A 17,761-nucleotide genomic window follows, 5' to 3' on the forward strand; every position below is an offset into this window, starting at 1 on the left:
AGTTTTTCTCCATGTTTAAATAAATACCCAGACTCAAGCAAAAAGGCACACAATGAAAATCCTGGGAGACCCACTACACATGACTGTCACAGTTTAAGCATCACTGTTGTGCTTTTGCATACAGACATATCCAGGCACTGCAATGCCAGCAAGTGGAAGAAACATCTGAAAATAACTTTAAAACTTAAGACACACAATTGAAGTAATGAAGCATGGAAGCAAAGAGCTAAAAAGACACTAAAATGAAGCCTAAAGAAACTGGCCAACATCAACAGACAAAATCTGCTGCACACCCAGCCTTAACAGGAAGCAGGAATTCCTTGCCTAGGGATGTCTTCTGAACAAAAAGATTATGAAACTGAGATTATAAACTGTTTTAAGAGTCTTGTCCCTTGGGTGGTACCAGCCAACAGGTCTATGCTGAGATGGCAAAATGAAATAATACATGCTGTTATCTCAGAGCACATTACAAGGATGAGGTGGAGATGGTATTTATATTGACATTCATATCATGCTTTTTTCAATAAAAATGTAAGTCTATGGCCCTATAGTGATTCTTCAGCTGTGGAGGTCCGGAGTCTAAGGTCAGGCCTTCATAAATGGGAATTTACTCATGCTCAGCTGACTGATGTTGCCCTTTGAATGGACACATCAATGATATGAGTTAAACTGCCTTACCCACTTCCACTTACCTCCTGCCTTTTTTATTCCGTTTTGTCAATGCAACCTGGAAACAGAGATGACAACTCAGACCTGCAAGAGTGAACTTTGGCTGCTGTGTGAAATGTTTACCCTGACTGCTGTGTAGTGTCACCCTCCAGGCTGCAAAATCAACATGAACTACATGATCTGATGGTTCTGATAACACTCACCAACAGAGACAGAGCAAACTGTCATACTCCACCCAGTGCCTCATGAAGTTCAGCACTGCTCAGGTGTAATATACCCCTCCACCCAAAGAAAGGACACACACAGCTTCACATCTCAAATCCCGCTGTGCTCATGTACAGAAAAGGGCACATAAGCATGGCCTACATACTGTTAAATGGGAGTAGAGGGGGCTGCTCACAACACAAGCTTTTTGCAGGTGCTTCAGCATGGCTGCTTGTACCAACTTAAAAGAGGCTAAATCTTAAAAGTTTACCCTGTTTCAGGCTATGGCTCTAGAACAGCAGTCTCCTAGGAGTGCTGCTAGCACTGATACCTTGCGCTGTCCTCAATCTGTCCTTCAGAATTCTGCCCGATGCTCCCTGGAAAATTTCCCAGTGGTTCAGCTGACAGTAGCATTAAAAATCACAGCATGTGTCTGTAGTCTTTGTATCAGACATTCAGATAGCTCACTGCAGAGATGCAATTGTTGCAGCTATGTGCTCTTAAAAGACTGCATCTATCCCAGGGAATGTCTTTACCAAAGATGACCATCTCTAAGCTGGCAGCTGCAGATCTCATCCAGTGAAAACAGTTTATTCCCCTAACAGCTTTATAACTTCAAGTCTTTGCTTCAAAATCCCCTACTCAAGTTTTGCCCTTGATTTGAGGGTCGTCCATACACAAAACCTCTTCAATCTTTCCAGTGGAACACCAAAATAAAGAGTAATACTATTATTCATGCCAGTCACTTCTGTGACAGCCTCCCTGGCACACTAGTTTCCCAGGAATGCTGTTGAACAGATACCTTGTGCTGTCCTCCTCATCTTGTCCTTGAGAATTCCACCCATTATTCCTTGGAAATTTTCCCAGAGTGGTTCAGCTTACAGCAGTGCTAAGAATCACAGCATGCATCAGTAGGTGGTTTTATATCAGGTGCACTGGGATACAATGCAGCAGAGGCTTGAGTATCACAAAGTTAGCTGTGTTACATCCCCCACCTTCGTTATTTAAAAAAGAAAGAAGAAAAGGAAGGAATAAATAGTGAAGTAAGTCAACAAGAAACCACAATCCATTCCTTAAGTGGTAACCAGGCTACTGGGCTTTGGAACTTTTCCTGACACAACAAAAGACACCATGAAGACAGGAACTTTGGCAGCAGTGGTTTTGAACTCCACAACCCCCAACTTTCCTCTGTTTTTCTCTGCATATGTTACTGGAAATATAATCATCTGCTAGGAAAGCAGTCAACCTCCAAATGGATATCTAAGCAGCAGCAAGCCCTGGAAGTTACTATTGCTAGAATAAAAAGGAGATTTTATTGTCAGCAAAGCAGCCCTGAATTCCTGAATTAACCAATGTCCTCCTTTGCCTGACCACTGTCACCATAGTGACCAGAGGAGCTGCTGCCGAGCCACTGCCCTGTGGCTTGGGACAGAGGCAAGTGGGACTCTGTGCTGGGAATTAAGTGACTCTGACTCAGGGCCCGGTTAGGCAGATGTGGGCTGTGGGACCAGGCACTGGGAGCAGCCTAGGGCGTACCGTGGTGGGAAGAGGGGCTACAGAGCAAAGAGGTGCAATTCCTGCCCTGAATGCCAGCCTCCAAGGGATCTCAAAACACTGCCGGAGCTCTTGCAAGGTTACCAGAGGAGTCAGAAGGTGAAACAAAAAAAGTTGATAGTGAGGAGCATGAGGAAAGAAGGTATTGACAGCAATACCGCAAACACGGTTAAGCTGGAGCTGGAATAAGTAGATTCATTCCCTTTGACATCATTTGTGTGGACTGCTCCCTCTCCTGGGGAAAACTTGACCGAAAAAAAATCACAACCCAAACCAGTTCTCAAGCAAACAATGCACCCCAGAGTTTACAGGCAGACAGGCTCAAGTTGGAGAGGGCAAGGTGCAAGACCCCCGTGCTGCCCTTCCAGACAGTCTGTGTCCTGGCTACGGGAGCCTGAGCTGGTGAAGTCAGCTGTGACCTCCAGGCTCCTGCACAGCCAAGCACTGCTCCAGCCTGTGCAGACAGCAGCAACACTGTCTTCTCCCTGCTTGGTGCTGCTTCCAAGCACCACCCAGACCATGCTCCACTCTCAAACCACTGGAGTGGTCCAGTGGCACAACAGGCAAGGATCCAGGAAACAGTGCTTGCAAGCACTTTTCAGAGTGAATGCTGGAGTACAATTTCCTCTTTGTTGGGAACTGGACAGAAATCACCAGTTCCAGTCTTTAGTGCTGGTAAGGATTGACAATTTCTAGCCAGAGAAATAAATTTTAGAGTTTGTGAGTGAGGAAATGGAAGAATGACCTTGAAACATACTCTCATGGTGAGAAATATTCACCACTTACTTAATCTTTGCTGCTTTAGGATTCCAAAGTCCAGTTAAAATCTTTGCAGTGAAGCTAGCTGAGAAGATCTTGCAATAAGATTAGAACCAGCTGGTGAAAAATGGCATGTTACTGCAGCCAGTAAATACCCACATGAACCAGCCCTAGAGAGGTGAAAGGCTCTGCTGAGCTTAACAGCTCATGAGTATATACCATACTGGCTGACACTGAGATATGAGTAATGGTGTGGAAAAGTGATGATTTAAATGCACACAATTCAAAATGAGAAAAGAATTATTTCCATTTTACAGAGAGGGGGACAGGCTTGCCTGTAAACAGAAAGCAGTGACAGAGTGTAAGAAAAGGAAACAAAAGAACACTTTCTGAATCCCTGGAGTTTGACCAAAGTCATCCACCTTGTATACTTGCACGTGCTGTGACAGCTTTGTGGAACCTTTCATCCTGGTGAGAAAGCCTTGCTTGATTCTTAATGGTCTCTGAGAGTTATCATATGATACCACGTCAGGCAATCATGCAATCAGCAAAGGTCACAAGACACGTAGCCATTCCTCCTGGCTTTACAGCTGCTTTCCACAGCCAAGACTCCTCCTTCTTACACCATTTTGAAGTCAAGTGCAGCAGCACTCCTGCCTGCCAAGCACTGGGAAGCCCTGCCATAAGTCAGACCCTGTAAGGGGCACATAATTTTTTTGTGTCTACAGGTGCCAACAAGAGAACCATAATGGATTTGCAACATTTATTTAGTCTAAATGGATTCTTACTGGCTGCAGCTCCATCTGCTTGGCAACATAAAAGAGGTGCAAGTCTCACTTGTACAGATATGGTAGGTTAGGGCAAAGGTAAAAGCTTTTCCAAAAGATAAAAAGGAATGTAGGAAAGTCACTGTTGCCCTATATCTTCTACAATCTAAAAGAAAAAAAGAGGTGTTCTAATAATTTTACTGTTCTAACTATGTGAGATACAGGTACCTAATTCAAGGCTTATACTACATATCAAAATTTGCCTAACTAGGAAAAGTCCTTGTCCTGAGGAGCTTATAGCTTTATTGGACTTAAAGGCTTTATTAGGTGATGGGCAAGATCATCTCTGTTTTGCAGACAGATCACAGATGAGGAGCCTTCAAATGCTTTGGTGATGTGTAAGGCAAGTCTAGTAAGGCGAGTCTGAAGGAAGCACAAGAACAGAAGTAATAAATATAAGGTGGAAAAGTTCAGGACTACACAAAAGAATACCCATTGCAATCTTCCCTGAGCAATGCAGCCAAGAAGTCTTGATTCCCAGGCACTCAAACAAACTGCTCCTTTCCTCCAGAGACTGCTACTCTGCAGCATGGGATGGCTCAGACTCTATAGTGCACAGCACTGTGCTTGTCACCAACTCACCTCGACCACAGATCACGTGTGCAGACTGGAAGGGCTGCAGTGAGGGGGCAAATCCCCTTTTGTCTCCCCAGCCTGCTAGCTGTGGCAGGGGCATTTCCCAGTAAGCTGTGGAAAAGCTCAGTTCTCAGGGCCCCTTACCCACTGATAAATATTACTACTCAGTCACTGATTAAAAGCATTTAATATACTGTTTTGATAGATGTTATAGATTTGGTAGAGCCTCCTATCTTCTCACCTTCCTTTCTGTGAATCAATTTGACTTCTAGAGCACCCAACCTAAGCCAGACTTTCAGATATTGTTCTGCTTTTACTAAACAAGTAAAATTTGGATTCTGGAACCCAGTTCAAAGGCACACAAGCAACTTATAATAGCCAACCAAGATTTCCTGTATCCCTGACCATTGTCACCCCTGACTGGATGTTCCAGTCAGTCAGGGAATTCTTAGACCTCTTCAGAATGTCTTTTCTCTGCACTTTAATCAGCATTTAGGAGATCAATGCTATTTCAAGACGTGTCACTGCTCTGTTCCCTTAAGGAACTAACTGCTAACTATAACTCTGATCCCCTTCAAGACCATTGGGATATGTGGTAGACTGTTGCTGCATTGTTCTGGGTAATTCTTGATCTAACAAAAGGCATGGGCAAAAGTAAGAGTCTGTAGACTAAACCCCATGGTTTCTCTGAGAGCAGCAAGGCAGGGCTGCAGAACAAAGGAAAACGGCCACATAGACTAGGTTGAAGGAAGATCAGGTAGTGTTCAGCTACATCTTTCATTTTTTTGTATTCATCCATCATTTTTGTTAAGACTTCACAGAAATTATTCTACCAGGTCTGCTCAGATAATAAATATCTCACTGTGTGGGGGAGAATAGCAAGAAAACCAAACATGAGAGAGTTCAGTATTCCAGAAAGAGATGCTGCCTTAGATGGCCAGGATCTTCCTACAGCTACGAGCACATAGCATGGAGGTACAACCCCATAGCAAATACTAATTTAAAAGTACTGCATAGCAACAGGACAGGCAGCAGCCAACTTGCTCTCACTTGATTTTGAGAGCTGCAAGACCAGCCAACAACCCTTCCCCCTCAAGAGCCCTTACGGCATTCCTGAGGCAAGTGTTAATACTGGATCTCAACCAAGAAAGAATTCCTATAGACTCAGGGGACAAGAGGAGGATGATACACTGCTTGCTTTTTTCCACTCCTTTCCCCTCATGCCCCACTGCCCCTTTACTTGTAGTGCCCCTTGCACAAGGAGCTTTAACACAGTGGTAAGTGGCTCCCAGCAGGATGCAGGGCACAGCAGCACATGCGGGCAGCCTGCCTGCTCTTGGCAGGAGTTGCTCTGACCATCGGAAACAGAGGAAACTCGAGAGACAGGCATGGAGAAGGCTGGAAAGTGCCGAGGGGGTAAACTCCTGGTGGAATGCAAAAGGATTCAAACCGGTAAGAGCACAGCAGCATTCAGCACCAAGTTATTCCCAAACTGTCCTTGCTGAGCATGGCTGGTTGTCTTCTTCCCCCATGTAATGCTCAGATGCACTCCGGGATACCTCACATAGAAAACAATAAATGGCCAAACAACTTGAAACTAATACACATTGCTCTCTTAACCGGGAGCAGGGCTGCATGGCTGGGAAGTCCCTCTCTTGGAATATTAGTGCCACCTTGTGCTGGGAATAGTAACAGTCATGGATAAAAGAGCTTGTCCAGAACAGTGAAGGAGAGAAAGGGCAGGAGAACCCGTCGTTGGAGCAAAGCTGCATTAAGTGTTTTGGCTTTTGGAGATCTTTCCTCTTGGTACAAACCAGCATTACTCCCAATATCCCGCTGTAGAGTTCTTTTATGAAGGAACAGGTGGACTATAGCGAGCAACTTTTGCAGGTTTGCCCTGACCCCAGACAGCGGCTCCGAGTCACACCTCTGCTGTAACTGTGCACACATAGCTGCAGCTGGCAGATGCCAGCACAGTGGAGTCCAGGGAGAAACACGGTGTCACCTCAGACAGGAAAATTTTGCTGAGTATTACTGGCATGCCTTCTGGAGTCTGGTCTGCAACAGGTAAACCCATAAGTAGTGCAGGTGTAGACGATGAACCAGTAAAATGCAACAAGCATTTTACAGAGCAATTTCCAGCTGCAAAATACTGCTATCCTAAACCAATACTCAGGTGGGACGAGCCAGCTGGCTTCCTTGGGGGATATAAAAGCAGGATTTGAATTTCTTATTTGCTTCTTTTAAAATTATTTTGAGACTTTTTTCTAAAGATGGATTAAATTCCATATAGTCAGATTTGAACTTCTGAAAATGCCTGCTTCTTTACACTGAGTTTTAGGGGAGCTTTAGCATAGTCAGCCTCATGGTTTTATTTGTTAGTTTGTTCAAAAATGAGAGGTTATTATTTTGTAAAAAACTGTATTTCAAAGTCAGTTGCAAAGATTTTACACTGCTGTTGATCAGTTAAGTTTTATCTTTTTACCACTTGAAATGTTTTTGCAAGTTGGCTATGGAATTATAGACAGTATTGTCTTGAGTTTTATTCACCTCAGGGTTTCTTTGCAAACTCCAAGGAGGAAAAGAGAAGCATTTTGAAAAATATTTCTGTAGCAAGGTAAGAATTCTCTTGGAAAGAAACAGGGTGTGAGTATCCTGCCAAAGGGGCAGGATGAATGAACACGAGTATACTGACAGGGATGGGGCATCCACAACTTCTCTAGGCAGCCTGATCCAGTGTCTCACAATCCTCACAGTAAAGAATTTCTTCCTAACATCTAACCTAAACCTCCTGTCTTGCAGTTTACAGCCATTGCCCCTTATGCTATCACTTGGGAAAAGTCCCTGTCAAACCTTCCTGCAGGCCCCCTTTCAGTGCTGGAAGGTGCTCTAAAGTCTCTGGCCTTTCTCCAAGCTGAACCACCCCAGCTCTCTCAGCCTGTCCTCATAGTCTCTCTCAGTCTCCAGCCTCATGGAGCATAGGGTGCTCCAGCCCTCTGACCATCTCTGTGCCCCTCCTCTGGACCTGTCTGTTTCCTGTGCTGAGCACTCCAGACCCAGACACAGCACTCCAGAAGGGATCTTATGATAGTACAGTAGAGGCCATAGGTTTACTTTAGACCCAACCCAAACAAGAGAATACTCACAGGGGAGGGGGACTTAGGAATAGGCATGATACTGGAAGATACAATGCAAATTTAGCTGACTTTCAGTAGGTCTCATTCTGCGCAGCTCCCAAGCCTCCAACCTTTCATTCTAAACAGGGCAATCAACTATACAAATATGGGCAGCAAAAACGTTCTGCTTCTGAGCTGATTTTAAAGAAGGTAAACTGGCAGTACTAGGCAAAATGCACAAGAAACCAGAAAAAAACCCCAGCCAAAAGGAGACATGAACATACTTTGGCTATGTAAGGGGCTGGCAGCATAACTGCACATGACAGGATGCTCCCAAATCTGCAGCCAGCCAGCCTGCCATTTTCAGAGTGGTTGGGATGTTTCTTTTATAGCTGAACAACCCGTTACACATAACACACAACGAGCTGCCAAAGCCCATCTACAATACACTTCTCCAGTTCCTCAATCTGCTAAAAGGTGCTGTGGTCACCCCAAACGTACTCAGCTGTGGCATCTTTTCTTACCAGTATCCTGGGCAATGAGACGACAAGGCTAAACAGGATCCCTGACAGTCAAACCACTATAAGCTCCACAGTGCTTTGCAATCTGGACAAGAAACATGGCCAGGTTGTCAGGTTTTCATACAGGTGACAGACATACACCTTCCCCTCCTACTAAGGTTATGGAAACACTGAGATCTACCAATTCACCTATAGATGAATAAAGAAAAAAATGCCCACTTGCAGCATCAGGGGAAGGGGGCACAACGGGAGTTGTGGAAGCCCTGCCCACCTGCCCCACTCGGGGGATACATTTAATTGTTTTCAAGGTATCTGTAACACAAATATCTGTACAGCAGGACCATGGAAATAACTAGGAACTTTTGTTCCAGATTCTCTAAGACAGGAAGGTTGTTCAGTGAACATGACCAATCCAGAGATCCTTATGCTCGGAGTTACTTGTACTCACTTTCACACTAAAGGAAAAGGAAAGCAGCTCTCATTAAGGGGCTGGCTGAACTACGAGTTAGGAGGATCATCCACTCCAGGAAAACAGCTTCTTCCTCTAAGGGCAGGATTCACTTACAATTTCTTCTGTTTCATCATCTGCTCTCATTGGTTGATGCTGGTTTAGCAAGCCCTAACCTCGCTCTCAAGCACACTGATCATAAATAACTACAAGGGTGGGCACTGTTTAGTTGCTGCATGGACCCCCTTTCCCTCACACGTCCAGGTGAATGACATTTCTGCAAACCAAGCCCCCACCCCTACACCCGCTGAGGCTGCCAGAGGAGCACTGAGTATGACTCTGCAAGCCGGAGCAGCAGGGCACAGAAGGGCTGCAGGTAAAAGTATGCAGAGACTATGTTCAGCTTTTGCTCATACAGCCAGAAATGCTTGTAGAGCACAGCATCCAGTCACAATGCCTGTGAATTCTAGAAGCAAGAAAAAATTACACTGTATTATTTACAGTGTAATTTTTTATCAGCTGCTTCCTGGACACTTCTGACTTGAAGGCAAGCCCTTAATAACCCATCTCTCTCTCCTTTAACCCATTTTATGACAGTAGAATTAAAGACCCCACAAGACAAGTCACCACAGCTGTGAGCATACTGTCTAAAGGGTCTGGGTAGTCTTCCCTGAACCGAAGGCCGAGGTGTGACAATATGAGCCATGGACTGCACAGAGGGATCCACCCACGTTCTAAAAACATACACACCCTGGCATGACACAAGGCCTTTCCCAAAGACTGACAAAGTTACAAGTATTAGTTTCAATTCCACACTTAATTCTCTCTACTAATGCTTTCACTACTGGGTAACACAGTGGCCGTGTAAATCAAGCTCTTGGTCTTTAGGGCAGAGAGAGTTGGACTTGACATCCTGAGCAGCCAACAGTGGATTCAGCTGACCCAACAGCACCCATTTTAGCATGAAACTTGTGTTTCTACACACAAAAACTTGAAACCTTAATCCACAGTTGAGAAGAAATAGAAATACTACAGACCAAAGCAATACACAGTTATGTCAACACTGATGTTTCAGACCTGTTTGAAAAAAATGGCTTAGAAAGCTGATTCATACATACAAACGATCCATTGTGCCCAGAAGTTTCCTAACATTCTTTTATTAAAAACCAAAGAGCCAAAGATCGCCCTGATGCTCTTCATTGTTATAAAGCAGACTCTGAAGTATTAAGTGAATTATGTATGAGCGAAGAACTCCAACTGATGCAGAGTTTAAAACTAGGTTTACAGTTTCCTATTTTATTGGCATGGATGTATTTCTAAACTTAAAAACCTTTCTGGCAAGTTATCTCAATTTCTTATGACAAAATTTCTCACAACACACAAATATTTACAACATATACATATTTTTTCATTCTTTTACAACTGGTTCTTAAAAGACAAACAATTCTTAGGTTACCACAGAACAAAAGCTGTGACTTAGTTGTTTTTAATTTGATAAAACTATCATAAGTTAAAGTGAATAGATTTTTCTTTAAATTCCTTGTAGCATTTTACAAGTGCAACAGAAAAATATGAAGAACCAATTTAGGATAGCTGCAGTTCATTGGATAAATGTTGCCCGTCGTAATCACATTATTTCACAGCAAATTCTTGAAAAAATAAGCACCAATCATTCTTGCAAAGAACAATTTTATCTAAAAGTATTGAAAAGTGTTAAATACAAGGTGTTTAATTTACGTAACAAGCAATAAATACACCATATCCAAACTTTATTCTGCATACTGCTACCCTTGTACATATAATGTACTAAAAAGTCAGCAAATTGTCAACACCTTTTCATATTTTTTTTCTCTTTTTTTAAAGAAATCAATTTGACTTCCAACCAACGGTTTGCTACTATAACAAAGGCCACAAACAGTACGTCTGGGACAGCATACAGTGTTAAAACTGACAAACTCCAAGGGGGGAAAACCATCTAGCAAATAAATTGGAAAGCTGTAGATCATTGCTGGTGATGTTAACATATACTAGAAAACCTTAATATGCTGCTACTATGATTTTGTAAATTGTTTAGTCAAATATTGTAAGAGCAAACTAACGCTCCTACTGATCAAAAATAATTCTGTAGCCACACTGTATTCTCATTGTCCTGCATGGAAAGATCTGATGCAATTTCGTAACTTTGCTTGAGCCTTTATTTTACAACAGAGCATTACCTCTAACTTGGAATTGCACATAAGAAGGCTATTAAAAAGTACAATAAAAATCTGCACAAATCAGACTTAAGAAGAGTCAGTATGCTGTACACTTTCTACAATATTACGTTGATAGGTGAATAAAGAAGTGCTGCCACTAAGTTTTTCAGAAAGTTCTTTAGTTGAGGAATAATCAAATGGAATTTTTGTTGGGTTTTCTATTATTATTTTTTTTTTATTATTTTAAAATTTTTTTTAGAAATGACATCCAGGTCAGTTTAAGACCTATAAGCTTATGCATTGAGCCTTAAAGACTGATCTTCTCTCCTCCTGGAAGAAATATCAATATCTATTGAATCCTTGCCAACAATAAGCCTTAATCTCTTCGCTGGAGGAAGAGGAATAAAGTCATCAAATTCATCATCATAGTCATCTTCCTCTTCATCGTCCTCTTCTGATGAAGATTCATCTGCTGTTTCCTCTTCATAGTGACCATAATCATCTACTTCCATTCTTGACTCCAAAAGGGAGAGAGTTTCACTACAACACACACCATTTTCATGAAGGTCCTCTGGGTATGTGCCTCTGTTTTCATCCTCTCGTTTTAGCTGTATTTTTAATTTTGTTGAACTATTGCCTGATCCTGAGTTAAACCCATTATTTAGCTTTGCTACATATAAATTATTATCTTTTTCATGGTCTTTACTTAATTTTATGCTTATTTTTGAAGAATTCATTCCATCACACTCTTGATCATTTGCCTTGCTGCTGCTATCATGGCGCCTACGAAGAGTCAGTTTAGGGATCCCAGAGCTATTTTCAAGGATAAGTTGTGCATCATACCTTGTGATTCGTCTTTTCTTTTTACTTTTTGCAGTTCTAAAGCTGTCTTTTGCTTTAAAATTGTCAGTTGTTACAGAGCAGCCACCAGATCCAGGGATACAGTCTTTAAACCCAACAGGTGTGTCCACCACGTTATTCCTCTCTTCAAGATCTGAATGAGAACTAATCAAATCTGGTACTTCATCCTTCATAGGTGTGTTGTGCATAGTATCAGTTTCCTCTGTTTTTGAAGATGGTTTCACAAGCTTTCCTTGTCGAGATTTCTTTTTAGATGTGCCTGCATCACTTTTCTGGCACCGACCCTCTCCTTTATGTGATGGTCCATGAGCCACATCGTTGTCGTTTAACGCACGAGACTGTTGCTCTGCAATGTCTGATTGTGTTCCAGTCAAGTTACTCTTATAGCTATCCAATGTATTTGGTTCAAGCTTTGTGTCAGAGGTCTCCTTCAAACTCATCCTTGTTCTCATCGACCTCCTCGTGATGTACGTGCAGGGTGCAACATCACCCTGCTCATAAGCACCTTTCACAGAATTCAGTTTATGTTCTCTCGCTGCATGCCTCGTTAAGCATCCGCTAGAGACTGCAACTTTGACTGGTCCCTCCAATTCTTTATCCTTTTTAATGGGCAAGTTTTTATACAAAACTACTTTAGGCTCTTTGAGAACTAAATTTCCCATTTCAAGCTTTCGAGAAGCATTCTTTTGCTCTGGCCTTTTGCACTGATTTCTCAACTTTATCTTTGAAAGTAAAGGCTTTGCAGGCTTTTTCAGTCTCTTTGGTACCCTGGAATTATTTATATGAGTTAGTTTAGATGAGGTAGAGTTTGATGATGCTGGAATTCTTGATATAGACTGTCTGGTTAATGTTCTATTTTTGCTGTTCTTTTTTACGCCAATTGAAGATTTTCTGTTAGCTGAAAAAGAAAAAAAAAGTTTTGTTATGACATTACTGTATCCTGAATTTCCCACTCCCAAATACTGCAGTTATTTCATTTATTTGGGGAACCTCAAAATAATCCATGAGACAGGATACAGTATGTAGTCAGGGATGAGACTGCTTAACTTGCAACTCAACACATGAAAGGAATTGCTAAACAGGCCACAAGTACATCAGCATTTCCATATACACTTCCCCTTCTCTACCCCCAGTATACCAAGCTGTGTTTTTACTGAATTTCTTCTTCTACCAATTAAAAAAAACCTATTTGACATTATCCACAGCTTTTGCTGAGTACTATTCCAATAAAATCTGATGGTCAGCATGATCTAATATAATCTCCAGGATTTTTTTCATGGAAAAGGAGGAAAAAACCCCAAATACTTTTATCTAATGTAATGGTTTCAATTTCAGGTGAAACTACAGCATACTGTGGCAAGCAAAGAAGTTCTGTCTGCTCAACAGAGGTGCAACTCTAAATACTGGTAATCAGAGATCTTAAAAAGATTTGGGGACATTTTTTAGGGTTTTTTTCCATTGGTTGGTTGGGTTTTATGTTCTGTTTCTGTGTTTCATTTTTTTAATGTCACAGCAGCAAACAGGAGACGGAACTGCAGTATTTTACATAGCTCCAAACCTGTTTGCCAGTTAAATCAAAGTTTAAATTATTGGTGGAGGTGGGGAAACCAAATAAATCATACTCCCTACTCCATGGAGACAAGTCTTGCAGGAAGATTACAAACAAAAATCCTTTCCAATTTCTTCTGAAATTACTAACTGTGCACTTTCACTGCACAAGAGGTGCCTGGACTATCAATTCTGGATGTGGAAAGGGAAGAGCTGCTCAATTTAACAGATGTCTAAAGGAAACAACTATTTGTTTAGCAATAGCTACGAAGAGTATTTATTTAAAAATTCTTTTCCTAAGAATTCAAACTATGTAAGTTTTCTTTCCTAAACCATACTACTGCCTGCGGTAGTTTACTGTATTTTGAAATACAGAAATTATTGGCAGGACTTTAACTGATGTGTTTATAAATATTTCCTTTTGATATTAAAAAAAATAAAACAAAAGAACATACCACCTATTGTTCTTCAAACACTTGTGGAAACCCATGAATTTACTGTTTAAATTGCCTTCAGATTCTTGAATAAATTAGTTTTAGTGACCAGTATGTGAGAAGCATCTCAACACTAAGAGAGGAATTCCATCACTGTGGAAGTTTTCCGTGTTTTTGTGAAGCCTTTAGAGACTCCAAGCTCTTCCCCTTACTTACTTGCATTACCTTTTTCCTGAGTGGTATCTGCATCAGTGTTAGAGCTGACAGACTGGCTGTCTGAATTCTTGCTGCTGTCACCCAACTTTTTAAGTCTGTTCAATCGTTTGTCTGTTTCTCTCAGTCCGTATTTACTGTTAATCACAGGAGTAGGTGCTGGCAATCCCACTCTTGATTTAAAAGCACCAGTTCCACGTCTACAAATAAAAAGAGGACACAAGGTATTAATAAATCTTCATGTAAACTTAGAGCTTGGTTTCATATACAGTAGTTTGGATCCCAAGTGTGTCTGGATCAATGATAGCAATAGCCACAGAACTGGTTAGCATTTTGTGGGCTGTTTTGTCTTCTACCTGTCATCTTGGGTGCCTAAATGTCTCAGCTAGCCAGCAAGAACAGCAGGATTGATCACCTAGGAAGAGTACATGGACATATGCAGAGAGATGCAAATCTTCCTGGTGATGACTTGTGGAGGCTTGAAAGAAATTTTACTGTGCCAAATCTCCTACTGCTCCAAACATACCCACAGATCCTTAGAACCCACCATTTTAACATTGCAAATTAACACTCTTTACAGCATAGTTAAAATGAAGACACTTAAATATTAATTTTTTGTGGTATACAAAGTGACTCTTGCCTCATCAATCTTGAAAACAAGCAAAAAATGAGTCCTTACTAACTCCCCACAGAATAAAATCTTATATATTTGACTGCCTCTGCTACAGCTTTGTAACTGAAAAGCAGATTCCTAAAGTTAGAATTACCCAAACATTAGCTTTAAAAAATAACATTTTCATGTACTTAAAATACAAAAACAACAAGTTAATGAAAATGTTCAGACACATAAAACTAGTTTGTCCTGAAAAATAAAGTATGCTCATATTACAGTGAAATCAATGATCAAAAGCACTTGAGAAAAACCCCACATCACTCCATGTCTCAAGGGAAGAACAATTCTGGTGCCTATTTATTCAACACTTTACAATCTCCAGGACTGAAGTAGCTTTCTACTAGCAGCTCTCGACTGCAACCTTCACTTGGAATGACATAACATCGCGTGAGCTTGGAGGCCCATGCCAGAGCGTTTTCTCTTTAATTTCAAGATTTGTTAGTGACCAAAGTAGCCAATAAAAATGAAAGTAGGATTATTAAACTATTTGTATGCAGGTGCACTAGGCTATTTCTCAATATGAGCAATAATTTGTCCTTTATAGGGTTTTTCTTCCTACAGTTGGATCAAACAGAACAGTGAGTTCTGTGCAGGTCCCCTCGGAACTGAGTGAAGCTCTCTCAGATGATGCTGATCCTCCCTACTCACAGTGAGCAGAAGTTTCAACATGGCAAAAACCAACTATGGAATTCTTTCAACTGATGTGAAGAAACCAGGTTGGGACAGCACGTGTGAAAAACAAATATTGAATGATGAACAAAGAGAAGCAAATACTGTCCAAACCAGTAGACATTTACAAATACACAAACCCCCAAGTTCTAACAACACTGGGCGAAAAACAACTCTGCCCATTCTCAGCAGAAGAGAACTTCAGGTCTGCAAACAAAACATTAATGGAATTTGCTTTATCAAGTGCAAAGAAGAGCAAAAGTTGGGGATCAGTTCACAATGGTCTTGCAGAAGCTGTAACTGCTTTTCTTTCCCATTCTACTTTATTCAGTACAAGTATTTTTGAGAATCTACACCCCTGTTTTGTTCTGCCTCAGTTTGAGCTAATCTCCAGAACAGAGAATCAACAGATTGAGAGAACACAGTTCTCAGGAATCATCACCATTCTGTAACACAGAAAAATCATTATAGCAAACAGGTAGGAAGCAATTATTTTGTGTCCAAAAATCTGAGTATTCATAATAAAGGACGTTCAGTTTCACAAAATAGATCATGAATATGCCCAGTTCTATTTGAAAGCCATTTACATCAATGCATACCTTTCACAGGTGTAACATTCGCAGTATTCATTGTTTTCTCCAAAAAACCCATCTCCGTAGTAACAAGAGATTTCTTCTCCAGGTTCAATATCTCTTAGAGCTTTCACACATGCTGTATCTCTGCCTGTTGATACGAACTGGAGAAGCAGATGACAGGAAGGGAAAAAAAAGGCTAATCATTAAGGCTGCACAGTATCTGAGTAAGAAATAAAACTAAAACAGTTGGGGAAGAAAAGTTGGAAGGACAAAGAAATAAAAAGTAGGGTACTTTATTTATTTATAATTTCTTGCTTACCTTACAGTTAGGTCTGCAATCTGAAAAAGGTCCAAAAGATAAAGTCAATTAACTGTGGATAAGACCTGAAACATGAATAGTTGTAGATATCTAAAGTAAGGATTCACTTTGACTTCAAAAACTGCAGAATCTCAACTAAATACTGGGAGTTAAGTTAGTACTGCACAAAGCCATACATCAAAAGATTCCTGCTTTTGTATAGCTGCATTTCTGAGCTCTTCCCTATGCCATCACAAATGTCCCGTTTCCCTCCTCTTTAGGGTAAACAGTTTCATCTTAATTCCTACCTGCTCTTCCTTTGGTACACAAATGCAACACAATCAGCTAAGTTTCTGCAAAAGGTTAAAAAGCCATAAGAAGTTCACCTAATAAAGATGTTACTGCTGACTGAGTTCACAAAGAATTCAAGGTAACCCACAATATGCTCCACTAATTTAGCTGCTAGTTCCAAAGTCTCTTTCAAGGAAGACAGCATTGCTTCCTAGAGCCTTCTCTGAGTTTCACAACTGATCAGCTCTGGCTGGGAAAATCCCAGTATGATTCTGTCCTACATTAATATAGTACGCCAGATTCGGACATTTTTCTCCAAGTTCTTCTGCTGTTTGGCTCATATACAACACTTCTGAATTTCTTATGCTCTTCAACAAGCTTCCTATACTTACTACTCACCATGATTGATAAATGCAGCAGGACCAAGCCATAGTTGTGCGCAGTTTTTTCGTGTGGAATACATGACACTGAAGTCATTTTCCCCATGTCTCAGCAGCATGTTTTCTTCCATTTCTGATAGTTCAGCAATACAGCCCACAAGTAATTCTATTTTGTCATTTCGTTTCCTTTAATGTAAAAAGAGTAGCAGTAATAAGACTACATGTGCCAAAATTACAAAACAATTTCATGGAAAGAAAAGTTGTTATAGAATCAATTACATCAAATCTGACGTCAGAAACAATTACGACCATTGTTTCTACAATTTCCTGAGGCTGCTTGCAAGAGTTGATTACTTCAGCTTCTGCAATTGTTAAAACCAAAAGCAAGATCTTTTCATTTGTGTACGCTCCCTCCCCATCACCACTTGAGAAATTTTGACTTCCTCAAGCTGCTCTTGCTTGTGTTTCCTAAACTTCTTCCTGTGACCAGGAAAACCCAGCATAATGAAAATGCTTAGAGCTCCATGGCTTTTTAAATGAGGCCCAGTAGTGACTCTAACAAAGGCAGAAATTCTAGCAAGATGTTTTCCTCACTCATGAGTAGTTCTTCAGCATGAAGTTGGCCCTTGAAATAGAGTGAGGAGGGGGAATGACACCTACAAAAATCAAAAAAACCATGAAGCCTTTGTGTGCAGACAGCCCATGTGCCATCATGACTAGAGCAGTGCAGAGGCACTGAATGCTCAGTCTGGTGGGAGCACAGAGTTTCCATTTTCTTGTGTGGGCATTGTTTCCACTGCTTAGAGTGGCCATTCCACATTACTCTGACAGAGATGACCATGGAGATACTAAAGGTATATGAAGGACACAAACTAAAAGCAAAGCCTTTTAAGTCCAAATTTCTCCTTTGACAGAGAGTGCTGAGAACTCTAATCTCTAGTTTTGATTCT

General features: G+C 41.1%; 1 protein-coding gene and 1 long non-coding RNA gene across 5 annotated transcripts in view; one reads left to right on the forward strand and one right to left on the reverse strand.

Annotated features, from left to right (window-relative positions):
- The window catches only part of LOC136557660 (uncharacterized), a 35,592-nt gene extending 19,401 nt beyond the window's left edge, over positions 1–16,191 (forward strand). The window contains exons 4-5 of one of the 2 annotated variants that reach the window (XR_010783785.1): positions 13,066–13,136; positions 15,143–16,191. This is a non-coding gene — a long non-coding RNA (uncharacterized lncRNA). Of the gene's footprint in view, positions 1–13,065; positions 13,624–15,142 lie in introns of those variants that run through there. The other variant, XR_010783784.1, reaches the window with a different exon arrangement.
- The window catches only part of KMT5B (lysine methyltransferase 5B), a 28,018-nt gene continuing 20,072 nt past the window's right edge, over positions 9,816–17,761 (reverse strand). For 2 of the 3 annotated variants that reach the window (XM_066551741.1, XM_066551743.1), the window contains 5 exons: positions 16,831–16,997; positions 16,162–16,181; positions 15,867–16,003; positions 13,929–14,125; positions 9,816–12,628 (listed from right to left, as the gene is read on the reverse strand). In XM_066551741.1, the coding sequence (XP_066407838.1) occupies positions 11,163–12,628; positions 13,929–14,125; positions 15,867–16,003; positions 16,162–16,181; positions 16,831–16,997 (1,987 nt within the window). In that variant the 3' untranslated portion in view covers positions 9,816–11,162. The remainder of the gene's footprint in view (positions 12,629–13,928; positions 14,126–15,866; positions 16,004–16,161; positions 16,182–16,830; positions 16,998–17,761) is intronic. The other variant, XM_066551742.1, reaches the window with a different exon arrangement.

This window comes from Molothrus aeneus, chromosome 6 (genome assembly GCF_037042795.1).
Source record: "Molothrus aeneus isolate 106 chromosome 6, BPBGC_Maene_1.0, whole genome shotgun sequence".
Lineage (NCBI taxonomy): Eukaryota > Metazoa > Chordata > Aves > Passeriformes > Icteridae > Molothrus > Molothrus aeneus.